Source organism: Anolis carolinensis, chromosome 5 (assembly GCF_035594765.1).
Source record: "Anolis carolinensis isolate JA03-04 chromosome 5, rAnoCar3.1.pri, whole genome shotgun sequence".
NCBI lineage: Eukaryota > Metazoa > Chordata > Lepidosauria > Squamata > Dactyloidae > Anolis > Anolis carolinensis.
This window is the reverse complement of record NC_085845.1, coordinates 151,168,372-151,187,940: the sequence shown is the minus strand read 5'-3', so window position 1 is coordinate 151,187,940 and position 19,569 is coordinate 151,168,372. Positions and strand designations below refer to the sequence as shown.

At 37.2% G+C, this 19,569-nt stretch overlaps 1 protein-coding gene across 12 annotated transcripts in view; it reads left to right on the top strand.

The window, feature by feature from the left end:
* Positions 1–19,569, top strand: part of grip1 (glutamate receptor interacting protein 1) — a 444,940-nt gene that overhangs the window by 384,974 nt on the left and 40,397 nt on the right. For 9 of the 12 annotated variants that reach the window (XM_062982584.1, XM_062982579.1, XM_062982580.1 and 6 more), the window contains 5 exons: positions 6,469–6,616; positions 7,971–8,140; positions 12,002–12,157; positions 13,072–13,224; positions 18,911–19,097. In XM_062982584.1, the coding sequence (XP_062838654.1) occupies positions 6,469–6,616; positions 7,971–8,140; positions 12,002–12,157; positions 13,072–13,224; positions 18,911–19,097 (814 nt within the window). The remainder of the gene's footprint in view (positions 1–6,468; positions 6,617–7,970; positions 8,141–12,001; positions 12,158–13,071; positions 13,225–18,910; positions 19,098–19,569) is intronic. The other 3 variants (XM_062982581.1, XM_062982585.1, XM_062982587.1) reach the window with 1 other exon arrangement.

Sequence of the window (19,569 nt, the reverse complement as noted above, 5' to 3'; positions counted from 1 at the left end):
ATAGGACCACTATAGTCTGAATGAGGTTGGTAATATCTATAATACTTGCTGAGCACATGAAGCTCTTGTGCACCCATGTATGCCGTATACTATCCATGTAAAGGTATATTATAATGTTGTATTGTAAAGCTTTATAAACATTCCATAATATTTCTGTGTCCTGTCCCAACTGTCTGCTCATCTCTTCAGCAAGACTAGGGAAGCTATATCCCTTCCCCCTTGGTTTTGAGGGACTTTTTTGTCTCTATCCATCTGCACTGAATGGAACAAGCCCCTGCAAGCACGTGGCTTTTCTAAGCTCACGAGGGCACTGAACACATACGTGACTATGTTGAGTCTTGCAGCCAATCCTCTAAGTATCATTTTAATTTTTAAATAGTTGTTTTATTATTTAGATATTGTCCTGCTTTACCACCTGCACACTGTCTGGCACAGCACACTGACCTATTCCTGTCCAATGTTTTTGTGGGCATTGGGTTTCACACTTGATTAACTGCGTTGAGCATATGCATAATGCAAACTGTTGTGGAGCATATTAGTGACAGCTTTGACACTGTCAAGGCTTGCTGGCTGATAGAGCTTCTGATTTCTAGAGCTTCCACAAAACCTGGAAGACTTTAAAGGTTACTCTGACTAATGAAGCATGCATTTAGCCATTGTATGAACAATATTATATTGATAAAAGCAAATGGCAATGTGAAGGTTGTACAGATGGTATAATCAAGACCTTTGGAGAAGGCAGCATCCTCAATAGCCCTAATATATAATTAGTATGTATCATAGCACTTGTGTGTGCTTTATAAATACTTCAATTTCCAGTTTTTTCTTGTTTCTTTTTTTAAAGGAAACAGGTTTACAATAGCTCCTTATCTAAATTTCCTTGCAGAATTATATCTTCCTTGGTGAATGGGAATTTAGAAAGATGCTTATTCCTGGTCAATTTTTTTCTTCATTTTATTTAGTAAAGGGCATTACTCACTGTGAATTAGACTTCTTACATTAAAATGTCATTATCTCCTTACAGGTATGAGGAAAAAACAAGCATAGCTGATTTATTTGCTTGGTATCCAGACTGTGTTAGTATAAAATCTATGATGGTTAAGTATGTGCATTTGCATGAAGGAATATTCAAACATGGCCAGGGAAACCAAAAGTATGGAAAATACAAGCTTCCCATTTTGTTGTACATCATGAGTCATCTCTCTAGAAAGGGTAAATTATTAATACAGAATTGGGGGAGGAGGTGGTAGCATTGGTACAACCCTCTTTTTGCTATTTGTGTCTTGTTTAACACAAGATAGCAGATGAAAGGACAAATGTACCTCTTGTGGAAGAACTGGAGGAGTAGCAGATGGACAAGGGATTTCTATAATGCCGAGAAATGCTTCCTTTTGGTCTTATATAGGATTTTGTGTGATGGAAATGGCAGATGTCCATTCCCTGCCTGCTCCCATGGTTAGCCTTTAGGATAGAAGCACATATGTTGGTTTATTTTACAGCTAGTATGTCTATCGAGATTAATTTGCACTGGATAATTCATAAATTTATTCCTCAGTTATGAAATTGGAAAGGACCCAATGAATCAACTTATTTAATTTCCTGTTTCAAACAACCCCAAACAGATAGTTTCCCAATATTTCATGAGAAGGTTTTCTGTGAAGAAGATTCTGCAAGATCCCTACAAATGTTGTTTAAGGAACTGCTCTTAAATTTAGGCAGCAGAATTCTAATTTCAAATAGGATTTGGACTTGGTCTTTTTGAATTATAGGTTTCAGAATCTCCCAGCCAGCATAGCCAGTGGCTGGATGACTTTGGCAATTGTAGTACAATCAAAAACATTTCCAATTTATGTTTTCTATTGTTTAATGTAAAACTGTTTAAAAAACCACTGTGATCTTTTAAGTGTTGAAATATATAGTTCTTTAAAATCATTGCATCCTGTCATCATTGGAAAGCAGAAATCACTTTTATACTTGGTGGTAAAAATATAAAAGCTCACAAGAATCCGCTTGATATAGCCATTCTATTTCAATTAATCCTAGTTGACATCTACCTCCAGGACAGAGATCAATGTATCCCATTTTTTAAAAGAGAGAGAAATATGAAGAGCTTGACATTATGATTTGAACAGAGAAATGAAAAAGAGTCATTTTGAGAATGTAGAGCAGTGGTTCCCAACCTGTGGACCGTGGCCCACTAGTGGGCTACGAGACCTAAAATAAGGTCTACAAGACATGTGGGGAAAATCAGCTTTAGATTATTAAATATGGTTTTCTGTGGGCGAGTAGATGGCAATTACTGAATGGCATATGTTCTGTATCAGAAACTAGAGCTGATGTAGTCTATTCGATGCAATTTTCTGAATCAGCATCCTAAATAACCAAACCAAATCTAAAGTTGACCAAAAACTGATTCATAACCCTTTTGGTATTAATGTTGGAGAGTAGTCCCAGGTTGAAATGGTCCCCAGTCAAAGTGGTCCTCTGTCAAAGTGGTCCCTCATCAAGTCAAAAAAAGGTTGGGAACCATTGATACAGAGGCTGTCTTCTCAAACTGCTGAGAAAACCCTGTTTCCCCATCAGTTTCTTTTTTTGTAAAAAATAATCAAAACTAATAAATATGTATATTTTTGTGGAAAAAGTTAATATCTAATGCTGAAATATCTGGATTGCTAGGCGCAGTTTTAATCATTGCATTAGGTACAATCAGCAAGCCATAGCTGAGTCTAGAAAAATATTTCTGAAAAAGTATGAATAATACTGCCATCAAATTAACAGTGAGCCAGTCTCTCACAAAAACTTTACTTTATTCAGCTTATTCTACAAAAGCTGGCATATTCTCTATACACTTTTCTTCCTATGAAGTCTTTAAAAACTGCTAGATTTATAGTCAACATGGGTTTCTTGATTAGTATTCATGCTAGCAGTAAAAAAGAGATCATCACCCAAAATAACAGATGGAATAATTCTAGTGCCCTTAGGTAATGGCAACAGCTGGTGTTAATGGACTTGGTGACATCTTGTCCCTATTCACCCAACCTTCCTTTTAAAATTAATTTTAAATGGTTGATCTCAACAACAATCACTTGTAGCTATATGTGGTCTTTGACCTCCCCCTATTTCATAAGCATCCAGAACAATGCCTCTTTCTGACATCTGTGTGCCATTTATATTGGATCATAGCATATTCAGTTTGAAACGTACCTTGGAGTCTGTCAAGAATAATTAGGGTTGTTCTAGTTCATCCTTCCTTATGTGGTTTCCTTTTTGTAAAAAAAAAAAAAAGCTCTTAGATTGTTTTCAGAATATTTTAGATAATAGAGAGAAACTTCGTGGAAATGGTATTCTCCAAATCTGTGTACATTTCCCATTTGAGATTGATTCTAAAAATATTTTTCTGCTTATGATATGTGCTTGTGAAGAGGGGGACAGTCCTATTCAGCAGAATGAGCCAAGGTTGTTATTAGCATGTCAAAAGTAATTTCAGTCCTCCTTAGAGGCTTTAATCAAGCCTTGTGTCCTAATTGAGATGCAATGTTGAAACTGGGGAAACTTCTGAATAAAATAAAAATCTCAGAGTGTTTTCCGTGCAAACATTCATGAGCATATCTTATGCAATTACATGGCCAATAAATCAACATAGTGTGTAAGTGATTTAGTCATGGTGTAAATATCTTAATGACTGAAACATCTTTTTACACATGAATAATTTAGATCTATATGATTCATTTTTCATACTCATGCCTTTTGCTTGCACATGATAATCTAATCAGTCTCTGTCAAGAGACCTCGACTTGATAATTATTTTCTGATTTTTCTTAGTTGGCCACTTGTCTTCTGTTCTCCCCAATGTGGGAACACTATTTGTTCACTTGTTTTGCCATGATTTTGGCTTCTAGTGAACTTTAATTAAGCGATGTTACTTACTACCCTCCAATATTTAAAGAACCAAATGGCAATGAAGGCTGGTGACTGTAATGTCTATGAGACTATGAATCTGCTTCGATTTTTAATTTAGATTTGCCACACAAACTGCCAGCCTCCTTTGTCAAGCGTGAGTTCCAGTGTGTCACAGGAAAAATATCAGTCAGTGGAATTGGAGGCCCATCCACACTAAGGTAAAGGTTTTCCCCTGACATTAAGTCTAGTCGTGTCCGACTCTAGAGTATGATGCTAATCTCCATTTCTAAGCTGAAGAGCTGGCGTTGTCCATAGACACCTCCAAGGTCATGTGGCTGGCATGCCTGCATGGAGCGCCGTTACCTTCCCGCCGAAGTGATACCTATTGATATACTCACATTTGCATTTTCGAACTGCTAGATTGGCAGAAGCTGGGGCTAACAGCAGGAGCTCACCCCACTCCCCGGATTCAAACCGCTGACTTTTGGTCAGCAAGTTCAACAGCGCAGTGGTTTAACCTGCTTTGCCTTTGGGGGCTCCACACTATTTAATCGTAATATTACATTTCCATTTTAACCTTTGCAAGTCCATTCTATGGAATCATGGAGCTGACAGTTTAGAGGGGAATTCAGCTTAGGAATTCTTCACTAGTCTCACATCTCAGCTGAGAATAATAGGGAATTTATTCAGCATCTGAAAACATGGTCCTAGTTTTAGGGTTCCATTAAGACATAAATGGTTTACTGTGCTTCTTTGTGATCAATGGTGACATGATGAGTTCTAGGATACTTTTCCTGACATTGTCAAGGTCACATCACAAGTAACAGTGTCGAACTACATTATACTTGGTATGCAGGCAACCCTCACTTTTTCGTGACTTGCTTTTTTACTACCCTCTCTTTCAACCATTCTATATTATATCCAGAACTCCTATATTCGATGCATGGTCTGTTCTTTTGTCATTGTTTGCATTTTGGTTTTAGAACCATGCGGTGCTTCCCCCTCCTCTCATAGTATACTTTCTTTTCTTTTTAATTTCTTTTCTTTTTAATTATTTTTTTTCTACAATGTATAGTAGGGAGGTAGGGAAGGGAAGGTAGGATTTACTTATGTTATTGTTAGTAATTTAATAGTTTCATAGAGTTTAACCAATTTCTGATAAATCATCAAAAAAGAGAGGTGGTGAGGGGGGCAGGTAAGGAACCTTTTAAAACATTATATTTCATTACATTCAGTTTTGGTCTCTATTACCCTAACATTCATTGTTTACACTACTAACATTTTGGAAAGGTTATGTTTCTTCTATGTCCTTTAAATCTAATAATCATGTCTTCTTATATCTTTGATTCCGGTTGACCTTCTTCTTTCCTTTTCTGCTTGAAGATTCTTCTTGGTTGTTTCTGTTTGATTGTTTCTTTTTATTGTCAAATTGTAGTACCATATTTTTCATTCAGTTTGTGTTCAGTCGTTTCTGGTGAGTCTTAGATTGTGGGCAGTGTATCTTGTATATGGTACCGTACAGTGTTTATACTATATTTGCCTTTCTCTCGTCTCCTCTCTCTGTTCCGTAACATCTGTAGGCTTGTCATGCTAACAAGCAAAATAGACTTAGTGGTATCATAAATAAAGGAGGAAGATGCTCCCATTTTCTGCCAAAACATATATGTTTATAGAATTAGATTTATACTGTTTATCAAACTGTTCACACTTTTTGAAAGACAGGCTTAAAGGGTTCACTTTTATTCTGAAGAATCAACAGTTCTAGATCTGTGACATGTTGAGATGGAGTCCAGTTAGCTTCCTGTCATCCCTCGATAGTATTTACTGTTAGTAAATCGATAGATACTGCTGACAGCAGCAAACCAAAATGCCAAACATCAGCCAAGAGGGTGCAATTGTCACAATAAAACTGTAACAGGGTCCCAAACTGCATGGGGGAACATATGCCAAATAAGAACTGTGCACCAGCTTTTGCTTCAAAATGTAAGTGGCCAGTTCCAATATGCCACATAGCTTGATCCATAGAGATTATCTGTTTACAACAGTCCCATTTACGGATTCCAGATTGTTGGCTTTGTGAATGTCAGGTGTGCTGATTCAGCATGCCTAGCCCGTGTGAATTTCACTGATAATTGCCATACTTTTCACTGTGCTGCTTTCTGCTAATCCAAACAGCACACTGGGGGCTAAGTGGATTGTTAGCAAAGAGAGAGATGATACTGAGCACAGTGATTGTTACCTCTTCGGTTTTAATGCTTCAAGGCTAATTGCAAAGCAAGGTGTGGATGGATTGGTGTCTAAGTGAGAGACAATTGAGACATTAATACGGATATAAACTCCAGAAGGACTAACAAAAATCACTGGCTCTGCCCCAAATATTGGGACCATTTAAAACATCAGGCTACAAAGTCAAGATAGTTGGCCTGATAAAATGTCAACATACTTTTCCTGTCAACCTTTGGGGAAATGCACATAAACAAATATTTGATTTTAGGAATCTTTTTGGTAATGAGAGCTTTATATGAAATGAAATGCATAATGATGAGGCATTGCTTTTGCTTTTTACAGACTCTGTAGCAACTGCTTCTGGGCCACTGCTTGTTGAAGTTGCCAAAACAGCTGGCTCTGCTCTGGGGGTTGCCCTATCTACCTCGATGTGCTGCAGCAAACAAGTCATTATCATAGACAAAATAAAATCTGCAAGTATAGCGGACAGGTGAGTATTGCAGAAGGGCCGACTTATGGCAACCCAATTGATTTTAAAGTGTTTTCTTAGGCAATGAATATTCATAGGATGTTTTGCCAGTTCCTTATAGCCTACAGCACCTAGTATTCATTGGCAGCCTCCCATCCAAGTATTAACTAGGGCTGACCCTGCTTAGCTCCCAGGATAATACACCATATGAAAATACTTCACTCAGGGCACAAATCAAGACACTTGATAGCATCCTGTTTAATTGCAGGATGCCAACCTAATTATAGGCAAAGCTAACCCACCCAAAAGCTTTGATCTAGAGCAGAACTTTCTAAACATTTCATATTTCTAATACACTTTTTGGACACACATTATTTCAACAGTACCATTTAAATGAGTAGCAGGTCCTACAAATGCATCTGACTTGGTGCAGTTCCTATTAAATGATAGCCATACATACAGCTCTTCATTCCTTGTCCTATGTTCTGCTCAGATACTTCTGCCTCAGATATATATTCCTCAGAACTAAAATTGTGGAATATATTCAGCGTTTCTCTCATTTTGTCTTCCAGCTATAGATTTGCCCTCTAAATCACCTTCCTTCCTTTGTTATTCTTTCTCTATTTTTTTTAAAAATCAAAGATCCTGCAAATGATTCAGTCAACCTACAATTCTACTATGTATCTTTTGGCTTTGGGATTTGCAAGCTCTGATCCTGGTGTATTCTCCTTTCAGGGGGCATCATGCTTTTTATTTTCTCCCTCTGTTTTTTTCCCATTCCACAGGGAAGGTAACCAACTAAAGAAGTTGCCTGCATGACTGGTATGTCAGGATGCTGACTGCTGTGTTTGCATTTCTCAACTCATCCAGTAGCCAATTTCTTGAGTGCTGCAAATTGTAGCACCCATCTTTGTCTTCTGGGTTTCTGTCTAATTGCAATGGCTAATTAATTATTAATTTGACTAGTGTATGTTTCCATTGCCATCTACAGATCTTCTGCAAATCGAAATTTAATTTTCAAACAATTCACCAAAGGACGTCCCTATGTGAGAGAGCTTCCTTAAACTAAGCTATCCCTGTTTATTCTGCTTCCCATTCATTTATTGCCATTCAAGTTCTGTGACTGATTTCTTCTTCTTTTTAATGTATTGGGCTTTTGGCAAAATAAATGTAATCAATAACACAATCTAACCTTTTAACTATCTCGAACGTTGGCTCTACTGGCATTTATGGTTTGACAGGTGGTATAAACACAGAGTTCTCTAATTTAAGACAGACGGAAAAAGAAGCAGATGCTATGTATGATCTGCTGAAAAACAAAATGCATTGAGCAAAGAACACACTGATCTACTTAGAAGTCTTTATTTTTCCATAGATGTGGCGCATTACACATTGGAGATCATATTCTCTCAATTGACGGCACCAGCATGGAGTACTGTACATTAGCAGAAGCAACACAGTTCTTGGCGAATACTTCTGACAATGTCAAACTAGAGATTCTCCCTCATCATCAGACACGGCTGGCTCTTAAGGGACCAGAACATGGTAGGAAACTTGTACTTTTTCATGTTGTTGCCTATGGTTTCATATATGCATATATATCTATAAAATTAATGTTTTGTCAGCTTTGAATAATTTTCTGTTTCTTCTGCTATTAAAATCTCAGTTTCAAGAGTACACATACTAAAGAGATACTTTTGTTCAGTCTTGATCACTTTTACTCAGAACTGAGTTGTGGGACTCCCTACTAGTTTGGCATAGGAGATAACAGTCTAGTAACATTAAGTGGGACTTGTTTGAAATGAAATATATCTTCAAGAAATCCATTCTGTATCTATCCTTCATGCTTTGAGGGGTGATTCTCCAATCTCTTCTAAAGATTTCCTTATAGTCTTGTTTCACATAAAAGGTCATAATTGGTTGTAAACTAAAGGGATGTGTTTTACTAGTTTAAAGCACCAAATACACATCTTTGTTTATAAATAGGCGATAGGCAATTTAAACTACAGTAGAGTCTCACTTATCCAACGTTCTGGATTATCCAACGCATTTTTGTAGTTAATGTTTTCAATACATCGTGATATTTTGGTGCTAAATTCATAAATACAGTAAATACTACATAGCATTACTATGTATTGAACTACTTTTTCTGTCAAATTTGTTGTATAACATAATGTTTTGGTGCTTAATTTGTAAAATCATAACCTAATTTGATGTTTAATAGGCTTTTCCTTAATCTCTCCTTATTATCCAACATATTCGCTTATCCAACGTTCTGCCGGCCCGTTTACGTTGGATAAGCGAGACTCTGCTGTATGTGGTTTATACAATAATGCAATATTTCTGGTTGGGTATTTGTTAGTTAGGCTTTCATCATGCTTTTTCAAATATGTGTCCGGTACTCATTTTCAGTTAAAAACAGAGGATGAACCAATCTTCACGATAGGTTATTCTGCATTTACATGAAGAAGCCAGAACTACATTTGCTCAAGAAATATTTAATATTTTCTATCTGGTGGGTTATCTATGCTGGACTATAAGAATTAATGACATATTTTACTGCCAAGGGCAGTGATAATGTGCATGTTAATGCCTTAATTAATTAAGAGAAAGTTTTAATGCTGAGTATAATCTAAGTGATAGGGCTAACTAATCACATTCACTAGGAACTGATAGGCTCTTGTTAGAGTGAGACCAGCAAGGAGAGTATAAAGGTCACACGCAGAGATACAAATCGGTCCTTATAGTCATCACAGAGAGCTTATCTTGATACTCCCTTGAGGCTGGAGGTGAAAGTGACATGTTTTATGGAGACATGCATTCAATACACATTGAATATTTCAACACTGGTTGGGCATGGGTGATGTGAAGGGGACCTGAATTATAAAAAGGACTGTGATTCTGTTTTTTTTATCCCATGCTACATTGCTGCATGGTTTTCCTGTGTTCTACAGCTAATTTTTCTGCAGTCTTTTCTATTTCTATTTGAGCACAGTTAAGAAAAAGCATCCTTCTACAGCTGTTACTGTAGAAGATAGATAATGTGGCATGAGCTCCACAAGAATGCAGCTGATGTTAAAAAAAGCATAAACTCCAACAGAAATTACATGATCAACATGCCAGATAAAATTTGGAATCTCATAATGAAATCTGGCACTATATCCATTGGATTATGTGTGCATACCCCTCACTGAACATTTCACTCCTTTTAGTAGCAAGGTTTTGGAAAACAATATTGGTTGCAAATAATTCTCAGTATATAGGCATGGGATTCATAGGATAGTGCTGGAGACGAGAGCAGTGTTGTCCTCTGAACTAAAGCCATAGGCTTCATTTTCTCTTTTCTCAAGCATGGCTGCATGAGATTTTTCTATACAAAATATAGTGGCATCGCTAGAGACATATATGGGGAATGCAAACCAAACCAGATGAGTGGGATGGCATACACCAAAATAACTGTATAATTTTTTGTGCAGGGTTTCTACAGAAAATTAATTTTAAAAAATTTCCCATGCATCTATATATTTACAAGGCTAATTTTTTTTTAAAAAAATTGAACATTCTTATACATGTGCATTCCAATCAGATCTGGCATTATTATGCAACTGCAATGACACTTCAAATCATATAGTTTCATAAGCATGCACCGTTGTATTTGTTGCGGCTGCATATTTATAGTAACAGATTTTGTCAAATATCTGATATTTTAACTTCAACATCACAGTATGGTCTGGTAGACATGGCAGGAATTGGGAATAACACCATGGATTACTACTTTGGGTGGCACCAACACTGGTCATGTTGGAAAACTTGTGTCATTCAAATCACAGTGTTTAGCAACAGCATGGTGATGGCTTCCTATGGTTCCTGAAACTTGTGTACAGATTAGTTTTCCTCGGATTTTGCATGTTGCGTCTGAGATGTGTATGTGGGGGGGGGGGGGGGGGTAGTTAATCAACAGAAGTGTGTAATATGTTGTCGAAAGCTCCCATGGCTGGAATCACTGGATTGCTGTGAATTTTTGCTAAAGCAAGTCTTTCTCCATTATAGTTTTGTGTCAGCTACCAAAGCTGTGAAGATGGCTGGTTAAAACAGGCCAGCAATTTTGGATTGCACTCTTGCGATTCTAAGTGTTTTATCACCTGGATATGCCTCAAGTACATGCACTGGCAGTACTTACTAAATTAAACAAGATATCAGCTTCCAATCCTTCTTATTTATATACATGAATACAAACATACAGAAGGACACATAGTGATATATGAAAAAAGCAACCACAGACCTCCACACAGAATTAAGTCTGCAGTCTGAATTATGAAGCCTGAGCATCCAATTTGGACATTTTAATTTGGAAGCACCATGAATTGGACTGCACTTATAAAAAGGTTCAGTCATTTTAGTTGTCATCTCTCTTGAGAATCTCTTTCAGCTACATATAGGCACACCTGTATGTACCAGTAGTTACTACAAAAATACTATAAATTTGTTTTGTGTCAATTTTAATCTTATTTGGAATAACATATGGTATACTACATACCGTATTTGATTTTATGTAGTAGTTTGTATAAGATATAATAAAGATAAAGGCTAGTTACAATTTTCCTGCTTTTTTGCCTTTAATCAGATCACAGCTATGTTTCCTCTACTTTTTACTTTTTGATAGATTTTTGCCATGCCTAGTTTAAGGTGTGTATGCCATGAAATTGACTATGAGAGGGCGTTCAGGTGTATTTTCTGTTTTGTGGGTGACAAATAGTATCAAAAACCACACTTCAGAACAATAAAAGATGACTTTAAATTCTGCTTTGTCTTTATTAATAAATTCCCCTAAATGGAATTTTTGTGCTGATGCTTGAGAGATGGGAGTTCATTGCCCAGGATAATATAGTGCCAGTGATGGATGGTGGTAAAATTAAAATGTCAAAGCAGTAAATTGAAATGACTGGCAAGTAAACCACCCTGAATTACTGTGCAGAATGTGATATATGGGCCCTTGTTTTATTTTACTTGAGTTTTTTAAAGACACACATACTCTTCCAAGTGGGTGGATATTTTCAGAACTTAATTACTAATTGTACATCATACATAGTAATAATGTTGACTTAAATGTGTTCTGTTAAGGGTTTAATCATAGCAGCTAAAGACATAGGCAGATTAAAAATTGATTGAGTACAGACTAGTTCTTTAAAAGACTTCAACTTTTTTTAGGACTGGATCACTGAAATAAATACTGAGATTTGTTTTCTGCCCAAAAGGAGGACTCGGGTGGCAGGGTTCTTTTATTTTCACACTGTTTTCATTTTTGTTCCTTTTTAATTTGTTTACATAATCCATTTACCTTCCCTCTTTTTTGGTCCTTTTCTGTTTTGTTTTGTTTTGTTCCTTCTCATCCTTCCATGTGGGCAGCGAAGGTTCAAAGGAGCAACCGGCAACTTATGTGGGATCCTTATGCCAACAACCAGAGCGGTGCCCCCACCTACCACCATTATAACACCTACCACCCTGACCATTGCAGGACGCCAACCCTGACATGCCAGAAAACGTCTCCGCAAAAAAGCCTTTGTAATGTTCTGTGCTTTTCTTCATGACATTATTATTACTCTTATCACCATTATCATCATTATTTTCTCCACCTTGCGCTCTTTGTCTCATTCTTTAACCATGTTGGTTAGTGGTGTCTCACTTTTTCCACAATTCCATGTGAGGTTATTTCTGACATCATGCCTTTTTCCTTCTTCAACTTACATAGCCAATTTGTAGAGAATGAAAAATACTTGATATAGTTTTCCAAGTGTGTTGCACACTGTCCACATTTTAGTATCTAATGGATTTTAACTTTCCTGCCTAAAGGCTGTGTCAGAAATCAACTTTCTTTAAAGAACCATTGCTAGAGTCAGTGTGTTTAACCACATTAATGTGTGTTTATTCACAGAGCTGTGTATTTTATCTACTGTCAAAATTCAGTTGTATTTGTTATGGAAATGATGCTTGTTTCAGTACAGTATAACTCCCGTATCCACAGGGGATATGTTCCAAGCCCCCCCCCCACACACACACACACTGTGGAAACCTGAAACCATGAATAATAGTATATAATAATATATTTCTGGAAGCATACCAGAGAATCGTACTGGGGACATTTCAAGGTGGGGTGTTTTCAGAGTGGATAAGTGAAATCATAGATATCAAATCTGTGGATAAGAGGGTTGTACTGTAATTAGATGAAAGTACTGTAACAGTGTTATATGTGTGTTTTTTGTACTGATGAACAGGAATTTGGTATGGTTCATAGGACCCTAAAAATCCTTCCACTAGTGCCAAACTTTTATACAGTTTTTTGTTTTCTCACTGGATGCGCACTATGCCTTTCATGTGAGCCAAGTACAAAGTGTTTAGGTTTTAGCAGCCGGTAATGCAGGCCTGCCTTTCACTGCCGTAGAGTCCCTTGTGCCAAGTGTTTCCCTTTATTTCAACAGCCCTGGTATCTGCGTCCTTCTCACCTGCCTCCATGAGTGCATACAGCCTGAGCTCCCTAAACATGGGGACTTTACCTCGCAGCCTCTACTCTACCAGCCCACGTGGAACAATGATGAGAAGAAGACTCAAAAAGAAGGACTTCAAGAGCTCATGTAAGTGATCACAAATTTATTGAGATTGATATAGGAGTGTAAAATGAATCTGACAAATGGCATGAAAACACAATGTAGTTTAGATTTGTTTAGAGATTGGGAAAGCTTTACATGCATGACTGCTGTGCAAAATTTAGTGATCGGCCATGTTTGTATTTTCACTGATATCCAGCTTCATAGAGCTGGGGTTTTTTGCTCTCTGTGATCCAGTTACAATTTTCTGCATAGAGATCAGAATGCTTAGACTTGACTCCCTCTGAAGATGCAGGTTGAACTTAGAGCCCACGTTTCTGTAGCAGCCCACGTTTCTGTAGCATCCAGGGGTGCCTTTGGACCAGTGGTTCTCAACCTGTGGATCCCCAAATGTTTTGGCTATCAACTCGCAGAAATCCTAACAGCTGGTCAATGGCTGGGATTTCTGAGAGTTGTAGGCCAAAACACCTGGGGACCCACAGGTTGAGAACCATTGCTTTGGACTTGTTAAAGCAAATAACCCAACCACCCCTATTCCGGGAGGTGCCTGATGTGGTCACAGTGATACATGCCTTAGTTACATCCTATTTGGATCAATGTAAGATGCTGGATGTGGGGCTACCTTTGAATAATGAGTTGAAGATTCAGTTGGTGCAAAGAACTGCAGCCAGAATGTGAACTGCATCTGATTCCAGATGATAGAGTTTCCTTACTCCAACAAGTACACTGGCTGCTGGATTATTTTTCAAAGACAGAAGGCAGAATGGCCTCTGTTCAATTTGCAGTCAAGGCACTTCAATGTCTCTGAGTACTGCTGTGAACATTATCAGCTCTATACTGAAGAATTGTGGATTGATGTTTCACTTTACTGAACAACATATCAATAGCATGAGCCAGACATTGAATACTGGATCAATTCAATTAAAATAATTAAGTACATAAGGATTAGAGAAACACAAAAGAAAATACCATCTAAATGGTATAGAACCCCAATTCAATTAGCTCATATAACTAAATCAATCACAATATTGTGTTAGCACAGATATGGAGAAATTGGCTCCTATATGCATATGTGGTGGGAATGAGACAAAGTAAAAAAATATATAACAAGGTAAAGAAGGAAATGGAAGGAATAATAGGACATAAATTGGTATTGAATAATAAAGAATTCTTCACCCAGAAACTAGACAAGAACAGAAACATTAAGGATTGGGGGGAAATTATAAAATACATGATAGCTGCCGGCCAAGCAACTGTGGCCTTGGGTTGGAAAGAGCAAAGAAAGGATAAAAGGATAAAATATAGATACAAAGGTAAAAACATGGTAAAAATATATATAATAAAATCAATTAATGTCTCCCCCAAACAAGCCCCCCTCCCCCATATACAGATATTAAACTTTAGTACTGCACCCTATCCTCCAGTGACTCAGTTAAAAGCCTTCTTAAATAGAGAGGTCTTGACCCCTTTCCAGAAGCTTAATAGGGATGGGACAAATCGTAATTTTTCTGGGAGGAAATTCCAAAATACTGGTGCTGCTCCTGAGAAGGAGCCTATAATAAATGTAGTGTAATAATAAAAATGATAATAATAATAATTATTATAATTTTATTTCTTACCCACCTCTCCCATATGGCTTGAGGCGGGTCACAGTATAGTTAAAAACACACAATTATTATAAACATTCTACAAATTCCTGTACATCTGAAGTGATGTACATTAAAATTCAGTTCCATTAAAGATACAGATCAAAGCATTTCTGTAAAATACACATTAACCACACAGGACAAAGACCCAAACACATGAGTTTAACATTCATGCCTGAAGACTGGCTGGGTAGGCCTGCTGCAAGAGATAGGTCTTTACATGGTTTTTAAATGTGTACTGTGAAAGAGCTCCTGATCCTTTCCTTGTCCCCTTTCTTCAAGCTCCTCTGCTTGAAGCATTTTGTCAAACGCACATATTCCTGTATGCTAGTTTCTGTCATTTTGATTTTAATTAATGGATGTAATGATGATTGATGTATGGGATAAATAATTGAAAGGAAGATTCTTAGATTTTGGAAAGTCTCTGGATGGCAACTGGGAAATTAATTAAACATAAATTTCTTACCTGCCCTTGGCTTGCTTTTGAATTAGTGCTTTATCAAATTTTACAAGTGCACTTTCATGCAAAAGAGCTGCAGGTGTGTTTGGAGGAGCCTCTGGGGGATCTCCTTTCCACCCTTTTTTCATTTGTTTCCTAATGTCACAACAAATTAATTTCAATGGGATTGAAAATGCTATTTGAAATGATCTCAAACAGATCGAAAATTAATTGAAGAAAATGATTTTGGTGTAAAATCAATTGGATGGTTTTGGCTTCTGGGAATTTTAAATGCCAGTTAATTCCTTAATTATTATATATATGTGATTATTGTCTTATAGCTTTAATTCTAATTCATTTTCAATACTTAGCAGTCCCCCTGGTGGTTAGATGATGCTGAATGTTCGACCAAGTTGTTTAGTTGCCAGAAAATTTGATGTCAAAACATGGAAAGCCTTGACATTTTATTGATGCCTAAATGTGTTGCTACTCATAGAATCATAGAATCTTAGAGTTGGAAGAGACCTCATGGGCCATCCAGTTCAATCCCCTGCCAAGAAGCAGGAAAATCATATTCAAAGCAACCCTAACAGATGGCCATCCAGCTTCTGCTTAAAAACCTCCAGAGAAGGAGCCAGAGAGTTCTACTGCTGAACAGCTCTCACAATGAGGAAGTTCTTCCTAATATTCAGCTAGAATCTCCTTTCCTGTAGTTTGATGCCATTATTCCACGTCCTAGTCTGCAGGGCAGCAGAAAACAAGCTTGCGCCCTCCTCCCTATGACTTTTCCTTGCATATTTATACATGGCCCTCAATCATGACTCCTCTCAGCCTTCTCTTCTGCAGGCTAAACATGCCCAGGTCTTTCAGCCACTCCTCATAGGGCTTGTTCTCCAGACCATTGATCATTTTAGTCACCCTCCTCTGGACACATGCCAGCTTGTCAACATCTCCCTGAAATTGCAGTGCCCAGAAATGGACACAGTATTCCAGGTGTGGTCTGACCAAGGCAGAATAGAGGGGTAGCATGACTTCCCTGGATCTAGACATCCACTGATTCATAATGTTAGTGTGAATCAGTGGGTGGACTTCAATAATACTTCTAGAAATTCATCGGTTGAGAGTCATGCTTATTTTTAAAGTTAGTGAATTATTTTGCACAAATCAACAATGCAGTCAACAAGCTTATTTCTTAGGCATAGAAATGTAGTCAGACCTGGAAAACATACTTTGTACTAATAATAAATAGGCACAATTAGGGATAGTTTGCCTCATTTCACTTAATAAAACAGTCAAATTGGTGCTGGAAAAGAATTATAGTAGTCATTATAAAATTGAGCAGACATAGAAAATGAAAATATTTTCACTGAAAAGATTGCCTGTATTTGTGTTATGGATGGAGAGGAGAAAAGACAGAATGCATCATGAAATATTGTTACAAAAAGACAGTGACAATAAAACACTCCATATTGAAAAAAGATCCTTACAGTGAGTGTCTTCTGCTTGCTTGTAACTGGTCATTTCTATCAGCCTTGAACAATATATTATCTGTATATTAGCTCTTCTTTATTGCAGACACCAAAAGAAATTACCAGCTAAGCAAAACTCTCACCTTTCTCAACAATAGCAAAACGTCTTGTGGTACCTTAAGGATAATCTATTTTTATCTGTCATAAACTCTTGTAGACTGACGACACAGTCATCACAGCCAAATAAGGAAACATACTTCTTAAGGTGCCACTGAATTTTCTTGTTTGTTGTTTTTGCAATAACAAACTGATAAGTGATCTCTTAGGAATTAGAACCTTATTGAATTATTTAGCAAACTTTTCTTATTTACACATTATATCTGCTGCACATAGCTCTTTCATCAATAAATTTAAGGCAAGATGTACTAAGTAGCAACAAACATGACATTTCAATATGCAAATTTTTATAAATCTGTCTTCTTTGGAAGAGTTGAGAATATGTATGGCAGAGAATGCAATAAAGTTTTCATTGCCCTTTGTGCAGAAAAGCTTGCATAACTAATGTGGTCTTCTCAAACGCCAGGCAGTAAACTGTGCTGGTGTAGGGAACCATAAAACATTTTATTAACAGAAGTTTTGCACTGACTGCATTACTTAGGCAGGTTTTACCAAACATACAGCCATAAAACTTAAAGACATCCTATATTGTCACATACTGTTTATTTCATTTGATTTGGCTTTCTTTGTTTTCTTTTATGGTCATCCTTTGGTTTTTAATCCTTGAAGTATGTGCAGGGAGTTCAGGATTGTCACTTGTTTCTTCCTATGCAAACATACATATGCATACACAGAAAATTAACCATAGAGCTTGAAAGTGGACCCTTTCTACCTAATTGCTTTAAAATGATCATTCTCAGTTATTTTGTGTTTTGTGAAACAAATTGGTTTAAAATCATGGTGTTATGTAGCACAAATTCAACAAACCGAAGTCCAACAATATATTTTGATATTCAACATCAACTCTCCAGAGCATATTTTTGGATACATGAGGGAGCTGAAGGAGAAACGGGGACACTGGTTGTAATGAGAGCAAAATTAATCTTGACTATTAAGGGCCATATCATGAGAAGACATAACTCACTACAAAAGACAGTAGTAATTGATAAGGTAGGAGGAAAGTAGGAAGACCGCATTCCAGAAGGATGGACACAATCAAGAAAACCATGGCCCTGATCCACAAGACCTCAGTAGGGCTGTTGATGCAGGTTGAATTGAAGGTCTCTCATTCATGGGGTTGACATAAATCAAAATGAACAACAACCATCTCCAGATAGCAATCTGGCTGCAGCTCTTGGGGTTAGCAGAAGCTTCCAAGCATTCTTCAAATATAGCCCCATGGTGTACGTCACAGGGCCCTAATTACGGCATGTATCACTATGATCAGAGCAATCATCTCCAGGAATGGGTGTAGATGACACACCAGTTTTAGCTGTGCAAAAGCACTCTCAGTAATTGCAGAAAGCTAGAAATCCAAGCTAAATGCTGGATCCAGTTGTATCTCACTGCTCTTCCTTTTGATGAACCAAGGGTGGATCTACACTGCCATATAATCCAGTTTCAGAATGCAAATTAACTTCATTGAACTGGATTATTTGACAGTGTGGATTCAATGCAGTTATTTTGTATTCTGAAACCAGGTTATATAGCAATGTAGTTCCAGCCCAAGAGCATCCCTGAAGTAAGCTTCAGTTTCTTACTGTCACCCAGTCCATTACTCTGATTTAGAATCCAAGTATCCTTGAAATGTGATGGAAAAAAATGTATAATTGGGTTCTTAATCATCAGCAGCATCTGAAAAGCATTTATCTGCACGTTTATATATAAGACACCTGTAAAAAAAACTATCATAGAATCCTAGAGTTGGAAAAGACCTTGTGGCCCATCCAGTCCAACCCCTTGCCAAGAAGCAGGAAAATCGCATTCAAAACACACCCTTGTCCACATCCTTGTTTCAGAATATTAAGATTTTTGAAATATAATTTGATGTGTGCTTATGCTTCAGAATACTTGATATATTTTTAGTATTTGTCCAGGAAATGAGTTTAATTTATGCTGTCTAATTCTGAATGTCATTGCTTTTGATTGGACATTTTTTATAGTGTCACTAGCCTCTAGCACTGTTGGCCTGGCTGGGCAGGTTGTCCACACAGAAACTACAGAAGTAGTACTGACAGCTGACCCCATTGTAGGATTCGGGATACAGCTCCAGGGAAGTGTATTTGCTACTGAGACTTTGTCTTCTCCGCCTCTGATTTCTTATATTGAGGTTGACAGTCCAGCAGAAAGGTGAGTTCGTCTGTGCTTTTTTCAGAATGTATCACTGGGTCTACTGGACTAGATATTTTATACTTCTGTTTATTAAACACAATGTTTGCTAAAATTACTTCCTTGGCCTAACAACACTATTATTTTAAAGGCTTGAGAAGGTTTGAGAAGGATATGAGGCAGCAATGTCTCTATCAGAGTGATTGCCTTTGACAGGCAGCTAGGGACTATATTAATTAGATAGTATTTTCCTCCATCTGCAAAAACTTAGTTCAAAGAGTAGACTGGCAGAGAGTACTCCAGTCCCTATTTAGTTTTAGCTAAGATCAAATGCAGTCATTAAAATATTGAAGTTCTGGATTATTAATTTTATCATCCATAGATCTCAATGGAATGTGCTTATACTAAATCTTTAAGAACCAGATGGTTTCATACAAAATAAAATTAAATCAATATTACAGATATGAAGCCATGACACTTCAGAAGATTTATA